The 19,586-nt window shown below is 39.1% G+C and overlaps 1 protein-coding gene across 2 annotated transcripts in view; it reads left to right on the forward strand.

Annotated features, from left to right (window-relative positions):
• The first annotated feature begins 3,574 nt into the window (after positions 1–3,574).
• The window catches only part of LY86 (lymphocyte antigen 86), a 31,247-nt gene continuing 15,235 nt past the window's right edge, over positions 3,575–19,586 (forward strand). The window contains exons 1-4 of one of the 2 annotated variants that reach the window (XM_075213022.1): positions 3,581–3,679; positions 3,801–3,872; positions 14,995–15,081; positions 17,732–17,860. In XM_075213022.1, coding sequence (XP_075069123.1) covers positions 3,806–3,872; positions 14,995–15,081; positions 17,732–17,860 — 283 coding nt within the window. In that variant the 5' untranslated portion in view covers positions 3,581–3,679; positions 3,801–3,805. Of the gene's footprint in view, positions 3,873–14,994; positions 15,082–17,731; positions 17,861–19,586 lie in introns of both variants that reach the window. The other variant, XM_075213021.1, reaches the window with a different exon arrangement.

A 19,586-nucleotide genomic window follows, 5' to 3' on the forward strand; every position in this document is an offset into this window, starting at 1 on the left:
TGTGTGTGTGTGTATGTTAGGGAATTTAGACTGTAAGCTCCAATGGGGCAGGGACTGATGTGAGTTCTCTGTACAGCGCTGCGGAATCAGTGGCGCTATATAAATAAATGGTGATGATGGTGATGATGATACATTATACAAGTAGGCCTAAAGGTTTGCTTGAGGGATCATTCTGGGAGTTTTATCTGATGTGTAGATACTATACTCACCATGAGTGAGACTTGCTCAAATATACTGTAATCTTTTCCATTGCTGCTAAATTGCCAATTGTTGCCATAAGTGTAAAGAGGGGACATCTAATAATTTCCATTGGTTAGCTACCAAGATCTGATCGCATTGAGAATTCATACTGTTAGTTCGCCAGCGTGTTTATCTAATTACTTGATTAGTAAGCCTAGAACAATAGACCCCTAATATTTAATGATGGAGATTTTTAGTATGTTACTTAAGAGACTGGATATGCTTTCATAGAAATCAGATATTTCAGGACAGGTCCACCATATATGGAGGAATGAGCATTTTTTCCCACAGGCTCTCCGGCATGGAGAGGAAGCAGAGTCCTGTGCCACCTAGAGGGGAATGCGTACCATCTATTTACTTTATACGAGTTATTTTTAATTAGTGTAGAGATTGATTATTTTAAAACCACTTCTCTTATGGACCAGGAATCCATTTGTAGGCACGCCCAATTCTGCCTCACAGCAAAGCTAATATTTTGCCATTGCTTTGGTTAGCAGTCTCTGGTGTCTCGGTCAAATGTGGAAGTTTAGGCTATTTAGAAATGCTTGAATTATTTTCCCTGAAGGCTGAGGTCTATGTTTTTTGTCTTTTAATTGATATAGTTCTGCATAATATTTTGTGAACGTTTTGGCAGTATTTGAGGGGCTGTTAATTTTTTTTTTATTAATAATGTACCTAATGCTTTCCTGGCTTGCTATACTCTTAAGTTTTCTGGAAAGTAGCCAGATAACTATGTTTCCTGCAATATAAACGTTTTGGCGAAGCCTGGTTAATGAAACTTGTACCCGTATCATTTTTTGTGGTTGTTTTCTTGTTTTCTAAGTTTACTTATTTTCTAATTGATTTTGAAGGGGTATTTTTATTTTGGGATTCTAAGCAGGTAAGTTTAGATTCAAATCAGCTCACAATTGTCTCCTGTTTGAATGGCTATTCCTTTCAGTAGAGCAACAGTATGTAAATGGTTGGTTAGTGTCAAGAGTTGCCATCAGAAATAGTGGGGTCCAGTACAATTGAAACAGACAGGACCACAACCCCTCATTGACCATGGAAATCTGCAAGGTAGGGGAAGCATAGCATTGTTCAAAATTATTCAATAATACAATTCTGGGCGCAAAGTATGAGAGATGAGAAGTAGAAATATATGAGATATATTTAATAGATAAAATATCTTGAAGCACATAGATTATATGTCAATATAAATATGCAAAGGTAATATAAATGTACATATAAAAAAAATCAGTGCACTGATAACAAGTCACAGTTGTATATACAAGATGTAACAACAGATGTATATGGGTTAACTGATAACCGTTCTGTAACATACGCATTAAAAATATAGGTGCGTATGCAAACATACAGAGAAAGTCCAATAATCAATAAAGGGAACAGTGTTCAAATAGGAATATAGGATAGGAATATAGCCAGGGTTTGAGATCCTCTGTGTCAGTGCAGTAAGAGAGTAAAGGGGTCTCCAGCATATATAGTTGTTTTGAATAAATGAGAGAACTGGCTTACAAATTACTGCAAAGCTATTGATACAAGACATCGGCTGAACAAATCACTCACCGCTGGGATATCCAATTAGTCAAATCTTATTTGTGATTCCCTTAAATAAAATGCGGTGTCCATGGAGTCATAATAGTGAACTTGTCTCTCAAACTTTGTCTTGAATTTGAGACAAGGCGGTGGTGCAAATAGAGTGTGAAACAATTCACTCACCCCTGACGTTTCCAAACAGTCCAGTCCTTAGAGAGTTCAGCTGAGGTATATTTCGCTGAAGTCGGGTAATTCCCCGGTAAGTCCAGGCCTGTTACCTATTGGATTTTCGCGCAGGTGACTAGTCATCACGATTCTGCCTCTTTCGCTAGATTGTCCTCACGCATGCGCGGAATCCAAGGATCTTCTATAGTGTGTTATAAAATGAATAAATGAGCTTGTTGTTTTGAAAAAATGTAAAATAGATGCAATAAAAATGAATATAGTAGAGCCAACGCGTTTCGCCCATATAATTGGGCTTCCTCAGGGCAGGTAACTCTTTATTCCTTTTGGACATAATTTATACCCCTTTCAATCTGGAGGTGTGATTAAAATTTAACCCTTGTCATTGCTTAATTCCTGGCAATAGCACAGTACCAATTGGAAAATTAAAAATAAAAATAAGAATGAAAATAAAAGTACAAATGAAATTAAAAATCTTACAAAATATACAATTTAAAATAAATTTATTTATTAACGCAAAATAGTAAAACAATATTGTAGAGCTAAAATATTGAGGTTCTATTTAAGAACACCATGATAGAATACTGGGGGATAATGAACACTAGTTTGGACATATAAATATAATGATTTTAGGTATATAGAAAAGAACCCAGGTCTAGGTCAATATTTAGACCTTTTGGGTTCAATGTGTCTGGATTATAGATCCATCGCGTCTCTTCTTTAGAGATCGCCGCTGAGTAGTCTCCTCCCCTCCAAGATTTTTCCAATTTTTTAATTCCCACAAATTTCAATTCCTTGGGATTTTGTTTATGTTCTTTCATAAAATGGTCTGAAATGCTGTGGGTTGTTAACCCTTTCTTTATGTTCCGGATGTGCTCTGCTATTCTAAGTTTCATATTTCTCACAGTCCTTCCAACATATTGGAGGCCACATGGGCACTCCAACAGATAGACTACTCCTTTGGTATTACAAGTAATTTTATCTTTAATATTGTATATCAGACAGTTAAAAGTATATAAAGGAAGAAAGCATGCTAAGTTGTTTTCTTCCCAGTTTATAAATGACCTCAAGCAAGTTAAATATATCTTTTTTCCTTTTTCATTTTTCTGGCCTAGCATTACTGTGTACTGCAGTTTGACAATATAAAAACAACATATATATCAGCATATATCTCATAATACTTGCCAACTTTTCTCCAGGAGATCCCGGAGGACAGGTCATGTGACAAGTGTAGGGGTGCGAGGCCATAGCCCCATCCCTACTAGAAGAAAAGCAGAAATTCATGGCATTGAATATATGGGAATGGGGCTTAATTGCGCAATCCCGTCATTAAGCCCCGCCTCCACAAGTATCCAGTAGGTTGCTTACTGTTCCGGGAGCCTGAAAGGACTCTCCGTATTTTGCGAGCCTCCTGGAAATTCCGGGAGAGTAGGCAAATATAATATATCTAGAACATGGGCAGCAATTAATGCACACTTTCTGAACATAGTAGGTCTCCACATAGTGGGAGACTTTATATTAACATACTTCTGTTTACGTGAACTTACACACAGATAAGGAAGTGAGAAAATTAATATGGGAAGTATAAGAGCACTCATTTGAGGAACAAAGAAATTATTTTGTGCAGGTCACACCCCAAGTTTAACTATTAGACTGTCACTTAAACTCCATTAAAACCTGATATCAAACTGTGCAGCAGAATAGTTTCGTTCTCTGACAGGTATTGCATGCAGTAAAATAGAAGTATAAAAACTGAAAGGCTGCTTGGAAGAAGGGGCAACGACTTTACACAATGAAAAATTTCATCTTCATTCTCTTTGCTTTGTGTTTGCTGTGGCCAGGAGAAATGAGCGAATGGCCGGTACACACAATCTGCAAGACGAAGGACTTTGAAGCATATTACAAAAGTTGTGGTGAGTTTACTGAAAATTGTTTTTTTTTGCTTGCTCAAGAACACTGCATAGTCCAGACTATTGTTTTTAATAACTTTCATGTCACGCTGGGGATAAGATATAACACAAGCAATACCTGCTTTTACCAAGGGCATGCAATGACAGAGCATTCTCTGCTAACTCAGCATGAGCTAAATACTTTTCATTAAAACTACAACCTTTGTATGAGCTGAAACACTCACAGTGTTGAACTGTATTAATTCAATAAGACACAAAGTTATCTTTTATATTTTACTTAAACAGGCAGAAAACTAGCTCTACCATACCCTGTAACCATTTCTATAAAAAAAATATAAATAACTGATATAAAAATCATTACAATCAATACTTTGCTTGCAACTCAATAGGAAAATCGGTTTATATGGCAAGCTTATGTAGTTGTCACAGTATTTTAAATACTGACTGACTATTTTAAATACAGATGTAAATCATACTTGCCAACTTCTAGAAGTCGGCGTCCAGAAGCTGCCGGGGGGAGATGGGCGTGCGTGGGGTGGGGCTCAGAAAATCGCATCATTTTGGCCCCACCCTGTAACATAATAACGCAAACACGTCATTTTACAGCGGAAGCCGGGGCCAAATCCCGCAATTCCCTGAGAATTGTGCCATTTTGGATCTAATTCTGCCCACTTCCTAGTGAAGTGGGCAAAATTATGCGGGAGGCTACCACACTCTCTCGGGAGTCCGGAAGACCCACCCGAAATCAAGGAGTCTCCCGGAAATTCCAGGAGAGTTGCCAAGTACAGTGGCGCACGCAGGGGGGGTTTCTGAGTCTCTAGAAACCCCCCCCTGCGCTAACAAAGTGGCCACTGTCCTATACAGCAGCCCCGGCGCTGTCAAAGAAGCGTCCGCGGCGGTGCTGTATTGTATACAGCACCGCCGTAGACGCTTCTTAGACAGCGCCGTGGCTGCTGTTTAGGACAGCGCTGGCGAAATGGAGCTTCAGCGCATGCGCAGCAGCTCTCTCTCGTGGGTTTTTTTTGGGGGGGGGGGTTTTGGGTCGGCGGGGAGAAACACCCCCCCCCCCGACAATCCTCCGTGCGCCCCTGAAGTATAAGGTAAATATGGTATATGCCATATACACAGTGCACTCTCAGTATACAAATGACATAGCACTTCACATCTATGCACAACTACTACTGTCTCATATACGTTATAAAATAACCATCCTAACACCCGCCTCCTCATATGATGATGCTGCACCTGTAACATGCAGCAATATCCTCAACTAACATAATCACATCGATGGTAGTCATAAGGGCTGCCAAGAGGAATTCAGGGCCCCGGTACAAAAACTTTATGGGGGCCCCCTTATAGTTGAGGATGGTATAAAAATTTGCACCGCCAAAGGTGACTGTGGGTGTCTTCATACGATTGAGAGCATGCATTGTTCTGCACTCCTGACTTTCAGTACATCTAGCATCATAGTGTAGTATATAAAGAATGCAGTATATATAAAGAGTTAACAATCTTGGCCTGCGACTTACATTGGCCAGAATAGTCACCAAAAATTGGGATTGTCCCACTAGAATCAGAACATTTGACAGACTGTTCTGCTCTCTCCTACCTCTTCTTGTCTCTTTAACCACCTGTGGCTGCTGGTTTCTTTAGTTACGGCTTGTCTGGATCGTGGAATGTTGGGGGCCCTATTTGGAAAACAAATATTGGTACATTTAGAAAATTCCAAGCAGCCCCGGCAATAAATTTATAAGACTCACGATTAATACTTAGGTCTTCCTCCAGCCACAACATTAAAATAATAGTATTTCCATTAAATAAATTAACCTATTTCCCTTCCTGAAAACAGCCCTAGCAATAAATTAATAGTATTTACATTTCATAAATATACCTATTTCCCGCAACCATCACTGCCATTAAATAATTCATAGTCACATTTAACAAAGAGACCTAAATCTCCCCAAACTCACCCCCATATTCAATAGCCCCCAAACCACCCCATCTTAAATTAATAGTCCCCACAATTAAATTTCCCCACCATCACCCCACAAACAAAATAGCACCCATTAATTAGCCCACCTACTTCACACACACTACATTTCCACAAGGCCCCTGTGTCATCACAGACACATTACTGTGCCCTTTCATCATCACCATGTAGTGCCTCCTTATGCTCACACTGTGCCCCTTCATCACAACCACGCTGTGCCTCATTATAATCTCCGCCATCCATGCTGCTTTTTCCCCTTCTCCTGATCCCCTTCATCACACCGTGCCATGCTGCCCCCTCCTATTTTCAATCACATTGTGACTTCCCCCACCCCTCTTTTCAAACACACTGTGCCTTTCTCCCCCCCCTCTTTTCAATCACATAGTGCCTTCCCCTCCCCCTCTTTTCAATAACACTGTGCCTCCCCCCCTTTTCAATCACACTGTGCCTCCCCCTCTTTTCAATCACACTGTGCCCCACCACCTTTTTCCTCACACTGTGCTTTGCTGCTTGCCTCCCCTTGCATCCGTTCCTTCACTTACCTTTGTATTGGCTTCTTTCATCTCTTTTCTTTTCTTTTCTTCTGTCTTCTCTCTTCTTGCGTCTGTCTGAGTCCTCTCTGTGCCGCTCCTCACTGAATGTCAGACGTAACCCAATGACGTTACACCTGACATTCAGTGTGAACAGAGCAGAGAGGATGGAGGAGGGATGCTGGCGCCACGATCACGTGAGTATATGTTTTGGTTTTATTTTAATTACCCAGCTCCCCCCACCATCAAACTGGGCGGAGCCAGCACCCAGGCCTCAACCATCTCTACAGCCTCAAGATGTGCGCCTACACTACTACTCTGTGAAGGAGAAACTTCTTCTGGCGACACGCAATATGAAGGCCATCTCTTATTCCGGGACTAATCCTATCATCTTTCAGGATCTTTCCTCAGTCACCTTAACGAAATGACGGGACTTTACTTAAATCACCCAATGTTTCCTGGATTTTCGGTCCTGCTGGTAGATTCCATTTCAGCTTGTCTTGGCCAAGATTTCCTGCTGAAATTAAACATAGCAGAGTTCCCAGAGCCTTCCACTTGGATGCTGCCTTCATTAAGGAAATGCCTCCACTTGCTGAATGGTCCTCAACCTGATTTCTACCTCCAACATCTATCTAACTATATTGTCTTTATGGATGCAGAATCCTTTTGTCTTCTTTGTTGAGTTCATAATGTTTACAATGTTCAGGGTTTTGCTGTCTCACTGTACACCAGGAAGATGAGTTTAATCAGATCTCTTATGACCACCCCTTTTTTTATCATAATCTATAGTCTCCCGATTGTCTCCATGTGTGACAGATACTTTCCCGATTTGATTATTACTGCTGTGTGATTATTGTACTTACTGTTTACTGTTACCATTTTGTTCCTCAGCTTTCCATTTGCTTTTCTCTTTCTCTTAAATTTGCCTTATTTTGACTAGACTCAACCCCCTTCGTCCTTCACCAAGGTACTTTCCTCCTTTTCACTTAGCTCTACCGCCCCTATTATCATCACTCCATAATATGATCTGTCCATAACTGTTTGGCCTTTCATGCCACCCCCCTCATTTTCAGTATCTATGTTGTACCATTTATTCTTTGTCTGGACTCTATTCCCTTCACTGCCCATCTATATCTCGTTCAGCACTCAGGTCCTCCATGACTCTTAAAATTATTTCTCTCAATGACAGTGGCCTTAACTCTCCTACAAAATGTACTATTGTACTCTAAGCACCAAATAGTGGATATCGTTCTTCTCCAAGAGACCAATTTCAAAGTCCTGCATCCACAACTGTCGGGTAAAACCTATCCTCAAACTGACTATGCCTCCACAGATAGTAAGCAGAAAAGCAGAGCTATTCTTATCCACTGTAAAATGATATTCACCTTGGACTTTCTTTTAGCGGACCCCCTTGGGAGATATCTCATCCTAGTGGGCTCGATAGGGCCAATTAAACTTGCAATTGCATCGGTTTATGCTCCCAATGTGGGACAGGGTCCTTTTTCTCTTATTTCTTTAAACGACTGCCCACGCTAGCTCAAGGCCACATTATCATAGGTGACTTTAATATAATTTTGAACCCAGGTGTCAATCATTCTTCCATCTCCTCCTCCCCTAATCCCTAATCTTGATACTCTAGACGCCTTTCCTAACTTCTTAAATCTCATGACCTTCATGACGCTTGGTGCCTCTCCCACCCCTCTGTCAAATAATTTACACATTTCTCTACTCCTCATAATCTTTACATACGCATTGACCTCATCCTTATTGACCCCTTAACCACTCAAAATTTGATTTATCTGGTCACGTGGTCAGGCCATGCTTCAGTCCTTATTGAGATTGCCCTTCAAAGTCCCTGTTCTTCTCCCCTGAAGTGACGTTTAGATGATGCTCTCTTCCTAAAACCAGATCATGTGACCTCAGAATCCATTCAAGAATTTGTCTCTCACAATTCTTTTCCTAGCATAGCTTCATAACTTCTCTGGGAGGCCCATAAGTCCATCATACGTGGTGTATTTGTCAGCCTTTCTTTGGCATTTTCATCCCTCAATGCATTACATCAAACGCCCTGCAATGGCTCCACCAGAAATTTTATGAGAAGGGCGACTGGGCAGATAGATTTTAGGTCAGAAATTGAGGGACAAACATACCCGCAACCATATCACGTCCTACAGCACAAAACCTACCTGGAAAGACAAAAAGATCTTAAGAGAAGGGGAAGGGGGGACATGATAGAAACTTTTAAATATATTAAGGATTTTAACGAGGTACAGGAGGGACACATTCTTCAAAAGAAGAGAAATTTTAGAACACAAGGACATGCATTGAAGCTGGAGGGAAGAAGGTTCAGAGAAAATTTGAGGGAAAGCTACTTCATAGATACAGTATAGGTAGTGGATACATGGAATAGCTTGTCATAAGATGTGGTAGAGGCTAATAAACTAGAGCAATTCCATCAAATTCTATCAAATTCTATGTTTCTATGTTCATCAAAACACTTTCTGACGACCTCTCATATGACCCCAAGAACATAGCTGATGTCTTCAGAGATTTTTATACTTCCCTATATAATTTTGAACCCAGAGTCACTAATCCCAGTGTTTTACAGTCTAAAATTATGGATTTCTTGACTTCCCTACACCTTCCCAAACTCATTTCAGCACAATCTGACTTTCTGAATAAGGATATTACGGCTGAAGGAATCAAATAGACCATTAAAAGTCTAAAAAATGTTTTGGCTCTCAGCCCCGATTACTTCTTGTCCATCTATTATACAACATTCACTGCTCCCCTCATGCCCATGCTGCTCGGGCTCTTTAATTCTATCCTTGGCAGGTTCTAAATTTGGCATAGCTACCACTCGCATGCAATAGTAGTGATACCCAAACCTGGCTGGGACTTCCACTCTTGTGGCAGTTTCCAACCTATCTCTTTACTAAAGGTAGAGCTCAAATTGTTTGTAAAAATCCTTGTTAATAGGTTGAATCATATCACCACTTCCCTCGTGCATCTGGACCAGGTGGGTTTTATCCCCATGCCTTGGATAACGCTAGACATGCTATTTATTTGATTCATATTTTTAATGTCTGTGGGCTTTCCATCCTGATGATGATAGCTTTGGATGTGGAGAAGGCGTTTGACAGTGTGGTTTGGCCTTACATGCAACAGACCCTTGCGGCTATGGGTATGAGGGGCCCCCTTCACAGAAGCATCCCTATATTTCAATCCCACTACTTCTCTCTTGGACAATTGATTTCAATCCTCTCACTTTATAATAAAAAATGGCATAGGCCAAAGCTGCCCGCTCTTTCCTGTCATATTTGCCCTTATGATAGAATCCCTTGCTGTCCGAACATAGATTGTCTTTATATGCAGACGATTTATTTTGTCAATTACCAACCGCTAGTTTTCTTTCCTGAATCTACTGAAGGACCTATTTGGCGACTTCCCTAACTATAAAATGAATGCTTCCAAATCAGAAATTCTCAATGTACATTTCCGTCCCGATTAATTACATCACCTGAAAACTAGCTTTGATTTTAAATGCCAACCCTATAAAATTAAATATCTTGGTGTTTATCTCACCAGATCAAATAACCAGCTGTATACAGCTAACATCATCCCTTATTGAAAATATTAAGTCAGAGTTTAATAGGTGGGGCAAGCTTCCAATCTTTTGGATAGGCAGAATTGCATGTCTTAAGATGAACGTCTTTTATACCTTATTCAGACTCTCCCCCTTTAAGGACCTGTAAACTCTTTCAAAATGCTTCAACAACTGGCCACCAAATTTATTTGGTCGGCCAGAAAACCCAGAATCAGCATGAGTATTCTCCATTAAAGTTATCCAAGAGTGTGACCTCAGTGTTGACCACTTCCTTAAATATTACCGTGCCAGTCACCTTACCCATAGTGTCCTTCTTCATTTATCTCCTGATGCTAGGGACTGGGATGACATTGAGGTTGCAATATAGACCCCTTGCATCTCACCTCCCTCCCCTGCTTGCTTTTTCGTTAGCTATCTGGACTCATATTGTTAATTCTTATGATGTCACTCCCAACACCTGGTGCAGGGCTTCTCACTGGAATAATCCTTCCTTTAAACCTGAACTTCACCCATCCCAACTTCACCTCTGTGTTGGCATCTCTATGGTCACATTTTGTGGCATTGCTCGAAACTATCTCCTCTCTGGAAGGCCATTCAACATCTGCTTACCAATATCACCCAAGTCACTATCCCTGACTCCCTCTCCTATTCTCTGCAACCCCACCACATTGCCAAATTGCTCTGTTCTGGAAAAACCAGGAACCCCCCTCAGTTTCTTCCATTATTAACCACGTTTTGTAGGTTTATCAAATGGAATTCATTCATTTAGAGCATCCTTCACCATACCCCCAATAAATTTGCCTGTGTTTGGAGTCCTTGTACTGAGTACTACAGGACCTCTCCCCCTTTATCGACCTGATATTCCCTCTTTTTTTTATGCGCTTTCTCTTTTCTTTGAGGAGTGACTTCCCCCCCCACCTTTACCTTTCTCTCTTCACTCTACACCTCCTCCTTCTATTTTTTGATGAATGTTTTGTTTGGTTTTATTTAATTGTTTATTTTATTTTATTTATTTTATCTTTTTTTAATACTTGTTATTATTCATAGTGTTATGTGGAACATTTTGCCTTGCTGTCTATCTGTTGCTCTTGTGATATACATTCTCACTTTTTACTCACTGTTTACTTTATCGCTGTAAGCTCCAATAAAATTGTTTATTAAAAAAAAGAAATGCATGCAGTGAAGGTTAAGCTAGTTTATCTATCAGTATTTACTACAGATAATGGAAAAAATAGTTTTCAAAAATCTGTGTAAAGCAACCATGTAATGTATAAGCATAATGGTGAAATAATTATTTCCTTTTTACATCATTGACATATAAATGGTATTGTTGTTTATCCTTCTTTATGTTTATTTTTTTTTTTCTTTAAAGCTTGTTGGAAAATTCTTTGGACACATTCCATACTTTGTAGACCTTCAAAATCAAAAGTTACAAGAGACATAAATAAGAAGATTTAAAGACCTTCATTCCTTGTTCCACAGGAACATTTCTGAGCCTAAGTTTAATATAATTGAAAGCTTAAAAGTTTATTTGCAATGACATTTCAGGGTGAAGTTTTACTTATATCTGATGGAACTCTGAGTGTGACCACTCTGTTTATTTAAAGATATAGTATTTTTGGCCCATTCTTAATGAATCTTAGCTCCAGCCATATTTTTCAAAAATGTGATCCAATTGTGTCCTTGAACATAATATTTGCCATGCACTTATTTATTGTCTATTGTTTTATGCAATACATTTTTAGTGAGCTTAGTGAATTCACAATTTTACTGATATGCATCATTGCAAATTGTTTTTACTTATGTTTTATTAGTATTCACAATTGTGTTTACATTTTGCAATATACCAGCATTGCATTTTCTTGTTTGCCACCACTTATGATATTTCTATTGGTAGTTTATCAAGTTCTCTTGTCTATCTTCACACTTGCCTAGGTCTCAACTTATTGTGGTAGCCAACTGCCATAATATCTAATTTTTTGGATCTGCAGGAATTATTAGTTTCTGAATTGGAGAGTAACCACTCCTGAGAGACAGAGTGACCCATCTCCCAAAACTTAGTTGACCCAATTTGGATCGACGCACCTTGCTATTAATTGAAAAATCAGCCAGAATAACATATTCTATCCCAGGAACATGCCAAGCACGAAAAACCAATATCAAATGCAACACCAGCCTACACAGCAAGCTGATCACTGATGGGGGAAGCACTCTACCTATTAATTGCTTGCACCACGTCCAGGTATTCACACCAGTAGACAATCTGCTTGCCCTGAACCTGGAGGCCCATAACTCCACCACCACAATAATAGGTAAAAGCTCTAGCAAGACAAGACAAAACTGACTGCCCTGCCATATCCATGAATAGCTGCAACTCTTTACTGGACACCGGGGAATTGGAACATAAATGGACTCCATTAAAACTACTAAGAAAAATGTCCCAAACCGCCGACAGGGACCTCCAGGCAACACCAGACACTACAGAAACAAGGCAGAAAAATGGGGGGGGGGGGGGGGGGTGGGGGGGGGGTGATTCCACAAGAGCAGTGGAAGGAAGAGGGGTGATAAGCTAAATGTGACAAATGAATATAAGCAGGGGGGACCTTACACTGGTGTAATAAAAAAATGTGTGAAAATAAAGGAATTAAAGACAGGAGGGATAGAACAAGCAAAGAGCAGGTCAAGAAATAGGGAGAAAACAAAGCAAGAGAACAAAACCATTGAAAACCCACAAGAGGTAGGTGGAAGACAGTGGATCCAAGAGGCAGTTTCTAGGTATACACAGACTCTTATAGCCTGCTCGTAAGCTCTTAACTAGTGACACTACCAATAGGCGTACCCACATCCCATGCCTGTTCCTTAACCCTTTAGAGCAGTACAAAATAGTTATGAACACAAACCTCAGCTTTAATTTACCTTGTGCCTAATTCATCCCTCAGTTATAAATACCAACAACATGCATGCATTGATTCAATTATTGTATTGTGAAATATGTGGCTATTAAATTTTAATGTGATGTATGTGCAGTGCAAGCGAGTTGCAGTGCGTTTACATGGATAATACAATAGTTTCCAGTTGAAATTTTGACTGTGGACTTGCTATTAAAATCCATCTAACAAAAAAGAATGCATTTAAGTTTGCCCAATTAACTCTCTATTTGCCCATTCAAGTATATTTTTCACATCTAAAATATTGGTTTTGTGCCTATTAGAAAGCATGTGAAAACTCAGACTAGTTAGCCAATGGTGTTGTAAAACATGCGTTTACTAACAGCAGCAAAAGCATGAAATGGGTGTGGTTGGGGAATCTGTTTGATCCAATGGCTTCATGACCATGTCCTCTTGCATCTGCGGTCAAGAGTGGTGGTGGCACAGTAGTCACTTTTAGATACTGCATAGTCCATGTATTTGCAAGGGGTGTACTTTAATACCCCACACCCCCCGACCGCATTGATTACATAACACATTTCAGATCAGGTTTCCCCTGGTGTCACTAGCATTTCCTTAACGCCAGTGGGTATCAAGCATTAGGTTAGACTACCAAATATCCTGAATTTCCCATTGTAAATTGTTGTGGTATATGCTTTCTTAAATGCTGCTATCTTCACACACAAAATTGGCATTTTGAATAACTAGATGCAAAAGCATACTCAGTGCCTTTGCCCAGAACTGCACTTACATGGCATGATTCATTAAGAAACTCAAAGGGAACGCAGTTTCGTTTTTTTATAACGGACGGAAAATGCAAACAGGTATGCCCATTTTCAACAAGAAGAGGATCTCAAGATATGTTTCCAGTTGTATACAGGTCTACCTATGCTCTGCTTCTACAGCACTTGCTGTAAAAAAAATAAAATTAATAAATACATTAACACCTGTTAATAATAAAATATTTAATAAAAAAAACATTAAAATAAAGTTGCTGTTTTTTTCATTCTTTTTGCATGAAATACATTTATCATGATGTTATTAATGTCTACTCTACTTAAAATGCATTTTTACAGTTGACCTTGAGAGCAAACACATGTTCTGGTATGCATACGCGACCATCATCACTGTTACTCGGCATTTCCACCTGACTTGTAGCTGGTGCAAGTGATACGGCACATACCTGAAAGATCCCCAGAGTTTGAAACGAACAGATGTGCGTGCGTTTGACCTTGGCACGCCCTTGGCTGCACTTGCGTACACTGGTGTATAGTCCATTTCTGAGCATGCGCAGAGCAATTTTACGCAAAATACGGTACTTATTGGCATTTACGTTCCTTAATGAATCAAGCCTACAATTAGCATTTGTATTTCTTGTCTGAACTTCTTCCTTAAGTATCACCTTTCATCTGTATGCAGGCTGTTTATGTGTATACCTTACAGCTGAGTGAAAAATGAAGAAGATTGGGAATAAAACCTCCCTATTATTATTCAGTGATTGACTAAATTAAAATAAAAGGCATTATAAGACATGAAAGTTTATTTCATTCTTTACATGTATTACATTATACATATTATACTTGATAAACTACACAGAACATGATAAATAAAAGTACTGGGCAGCACAGTGGCCTAGTGGTTAGCACTTCTGCCTCACAGCACTGGGGTCATGAGTTCAATTCCCGACCATGGCCTTGTCTGTGTGGAGTTTGTATGTTCTCCCTGTGTTTGCGTGGGTTTCCTCCGGGTGCTCCGGTTTCCTCCCACACGCCAAAAACCTACTAGTAGGTTAATTGGCTGCTATCAAAATTGACCCTAGTCTCTCCCTTTCTGTCTGTCTCCCCCTGTCTGTGTGTGTGAGTGTGTGTCTATATTAGGGAATTTAGACTGTAAGCTCCAATGGGGCAGGGACTGATGTGAATGAGTTCTCTGTACAGCGCTGCGGAATTAGTGGCGCTATATAAATAAATGATGATGATGATGATGATGATGATACTGTGTTTACTCTTCAGGCATTGTTCTGCTGTTTAATTATGTTTGTTAATCCAGCTATCATGGATCTTCATTACAGACCCTTTGCAAGATATAGGATTCAGCTTTAATCCTTGTTCAAGAATTCTACCAAGACATCAAATTATTACAGTTGGAGTGCTTTTAAGTAAGTATATACAATATATTTTAACATTCCATATAAAACTTATATCTGGCACCCCTGGGAAAGATAAGGTAGATGTGCAGTAGAATACTTTCAATTCAAAACATGTGATTAACATTGACATGGAGGTAAAAACAACAACTGAAACTCCTGCGATAAAAGTGGTTATTATATGTAAATGACATTTCATAAGTGCCTATCTTTATAAAACATTAATTGGCAACCAAGTATTATCTTGCCAAAGGAAAGTGATTCAAAATACTCCAAGTATTCTTGTCAAAAAGGCAGTTCATAAATTACATCTCCACTTTTTCAAATATACCCCTAAGGATTACTGCACAGAAAATCTGCTGTGTGTAAAACATGTCTACCCATAATCACAACTTTTTATCAGAGACTTCAATTCTGATGAGCTCCTGAAACTTTTACATATGTATATTTGTGAATATTATTAGAAGCTCTTTTATATAAACTAAATTGTATATTAAGTTTGATAGAAATAAAGTAATTGTCACCTGAAAAGTAGAAACTAGCATAGCAGTTAATTTGTGCTAGCATGTTACATTACTTAACAAATCTAACAGCTTTTATACCAGTAGTCGATGAGTACAAACACCCTTGGGGCTAGATTTACTAAGGTGTGGGTTTGCAAAAGTGGGGATGTTGCCTATAGCAACCAATCAGATTCTAGCTGTCATTTTGTAGAAAACACTAAATAAATAAATGCTAGAATCTGATTGGTTGCTATAGGCAACATCCCCACTTTTGCAAACCCGCAGCTTAGTAAATCTAGCCCTTGTTTTCAAAATTATACTGTCATCTCATAAATTAATTAATGCATGTCCCTCCATGTAAGATATATACTGTCTCACTAGGAGTCTAAACTGGATTTTTCTGCACAATACTGATTTTAGGCCTAAAGATCAATTTTGTGATAATAAGGGGCTATATTTAAAACGTTCTTTAAATTTAAATTGACAGTCACCATTTAATAAATCTACTGCATGGCCAAATGCTGAGAAACCCATATTTGGACATAAAATGTTTAAACTGGCCTTATAGTATACAGTTGTGGCCAAAAATATTGACACCCTTACAGATTTTTCTAATAATGCACCATTTATTTCAGATAAGTGTTGAAAGTAAAACATATTTGGTACCTATATATGTATTTATTTGGTTTGCAGTGAAATAAAACACAAAAAGGGAAAAAGATTGCTAAGTTGTAGCTTATTCCCCACACAAATCCTTAAATGAACTGGACACATTATGGGCATTATTTAGAAGTAGTTATAAATAATTAAATTTTAAGCAGGTGATTCTCCTTCACTTTTAAACTGAACTCACCTGTGGTGAGTGGTAGCTGCCTCCAATATAAAAATCACTAATTTAATGATCCTTTTATTCCCAACAAACACACCACAGCAATCACACCCATGTCGTGCACATCTGTGTCTGTGTGCTGTGGTAAAGACTGGGTGGAAATTTAACCCTGTCCTCAACCTGTACCTGCAGACTCTTTGGGATTTTACCTATCCCTATGCAGGAGAGGTGTGACAAATAACCCTCTTTGTCACAAATGTTATTAGGAAGTTTAAGGAGCCTGGCACTGTCACCATCCTCCCTAGAGATAATTTGATTGAAGATTGCAGCGCAGGATTTTTTGAATTGTGGATAAAGCACCTTCGCCGACTGTCAAACAGATTCAAGCGGGCCTTCAAACACAAGGTACGACAGCTTCAATCCACCGCCAACTTAATGAAAAGAGGTTATATGGTAGGCAGTCCAGGAGGGGCCCCACTGCTGAGAGAGAGAGACATAGGAAAACCCAACTGGAGTTTGCCAAAACACACCTGAGCACGCCAAATTCCTTCTGGGATAATGTCCTGTGGAGAGAAAAGATCAAATTAGAACTTACTTTTAAAGACCATCATCCCTTTATTTACATAAAGCAAAATTAAATGAATACCTTCCTTGTAGTCAAACATGAAGTAGGTTCAGTGATGTCTTGGGGTTGCTGTGCTGCACTTGGCACTGGGTGTCTTGAACATGTGCACGTCATCATGAATCTGGAGATTACCAGGCCATTTTGTAGCACAAAGCTGAACCACCCAGTGTCAGAAAGCTCTGTGTCTAACACGGGTCATGGGTCTTTCAGCAGGACAAGTACCCAATCATAAAAAGCACCTAGGAATGGTTCAAGACATGATGCTGAACTGTTCTAAACTGATGCTACCAAATATTAAGTATAGGCTGGCAATAATTTTTTCAATGCCATTTATTTTCATTTTCTGATTTAAAAGGAAATACAGGATTTAAAAGAATATACAGTATTAAATTCAGATTAAGAAACAAAGATTCTGTATATTTTCAGAGAAGGAATTGTAGAGACTAAATACTGTTGATAATTTCATTTTATGTTTAGAGGAAATTGTGAGTTATATGATAAAAGTGTGCCAATATTTGCTGAGACTTAAGTTTCACAACAACCGGAGAGTGTCAAATTGACCAAGCCTGCGTTAGTGGAATAAAATGGCAGCATTAGAATAACTGGGGGAGACAAGTTCAGCTACCCCAAATCATATGTTAAGATTTATTACATTAACAAAAGGTTTAACATAAAAATACTAACTCTTCTTTTTTATTCTTTTAGGACGTGATATCAAATCACTTTATTTGACTCTTACAATTTTTTATAATGGAGTCCCCTTAATTCACCAGGAGAAAACACTATGCGGTGATAGGGCACCACGGTTTTCCTTCTGTGGGAAGAAAAAAGGAGGTAACATATGTATTTGTAACTTTTGTTTTTGGCAGTGACTGTCACTTAATCTCATCAAGATGGAAGCTCTGTATTTCTGCATGCAAACCACTAAAGTCCTTGGTGATAAAAGTTGTCACTGTCCTAGTAATTGCCAGAATGACCTTGTAGAACTTGAATTAAAATCTTTACCACAATAAGGTTGACTGGAATGATTCCCCTCCAAACTTCACCATTTTATTCATAACATTAGCCTTTAATTGTACCAATTTTTCAACCTCCATCACCACCAGCCTTACCATTCCCCTTACCTGAATTGTAGTCTTCCAACATCACGGGTCTCCTTTCTCTGTGTAGTTGGGAACCCTGATTAAATCTGGTGGCAGCCTGAATGACCTGATTTCTGAGCAGGCAACAGTAGTACTTTTTGCCTCATCATTATATAATTTCTTGCCATCAACATTACAAATATTGAACCAAGCCAAGCTGACTGAGGCTTTACTGTGGCCTACTCAAACACTGTCCCTCTAATAAGGTAGTGCTATGCAAATGGAGCAAGTTCAAATTGTTCAGGTAATGGAGGAGGATATGTGGATTTGGGAAAAATTCAACTTTGGAGCAAATTAATTCTAGTTTTGCTCTAAATAAGTGCATATGTTGTGTAGCGGTATTTTTTTCTTTGTTTAGAGTGTTCCTAATTCCAAACAAAAGAATATTCACTATGCATTGTATATTTTTCTGCTACAAATTTTTATTAGAAATATAAAGGTAAAAAAACAACAGTGTGCAACTAATTAGAAACAAGCAAGATTTTCCAATGGGTGATGGGAAGTTCCATGAACAGGAAAGCAAAGGAAACTCTTTAAAGCACTAACAAGCAAACATAAATCCAAACTTTACATGTGCAAAGCTTGGTAGGAGTAAGGGCTTTATGAAGGCTTCATACAAGTGAGGACATGTGCAGTGTTATATAAGAGTGAAGATCATTTAGTATGCTTTTGTTGTGTAAGGTGATGATGGTGCACTGCCACCTGTCATCCTTAGCCTGTATCAGGGCTGATCCCCATAGTTTCCCTCCCCCTTCTTTAAGAGCAGAGTCTGGATGCAAAACTCTAAGCTTGGAGAGATGCAGTCTAAAGAATTTGGCAAGTAGAGCATTCAACTTAATCCAAAAGTCTTCAGGAGCGAGCCTCTTCCAATGCTTCAGGAACTGTATGCCTCTCTTAGATCTGTGGATGATGTATTCTTGGTGGTCTGTCACCTCATCTGCATGAGAATAAACCTCCACTCAACTTGGAAATGTATCCTTCGTCATCTGTTTCAAAAGGGAGACATGAGACACAGGCTGGATATCGAAAGAAGGTGGTAATCATAGTCTATTCGTTACCAGACTTATCCTCCCACTGATTGGGCATAGAATGATCTTCCCAATTTATCTTCCACTGAGAACAGTGACATGACCCATCTACTCTTGTGTCTAAACTTTTTGGGTTAGCTACCATCTTTAGCCACTTCTGCAGCTTCTTTCACAGTCCTGTAAGTGCTTACCTTCAGAAAGAATCCCAGAGGGGGTAGGGGAAATGGGATGATCACAAGGTGAAAATAATGTTACAATAGAAGAGTGTAACTCTGTGGGGTCCTGAAAAATGTTGTTCTGTGAAAACTCTGCCCACTCAAGCAGCTAAGACCATTTGTTCTGGACATTGGAGACAAAGCAATGTAGGAACTTCTCAAGGTATTAGTTATC

This window comes from Mixophyes fleayi, chromosome 5 (assembly GCF_038048845.1).
Source record: "Mixophyes fleayi isolate aMixFle1 chromosome 5, aMixFle1.hap1, whole genome shotgun sequence".
Lineage (NCBI taxonomy): Eukaryota > Metazoa > Chordata > Amphibia > Anura > Limnodynastidae > Mixophyes > Mixophyes fleayi.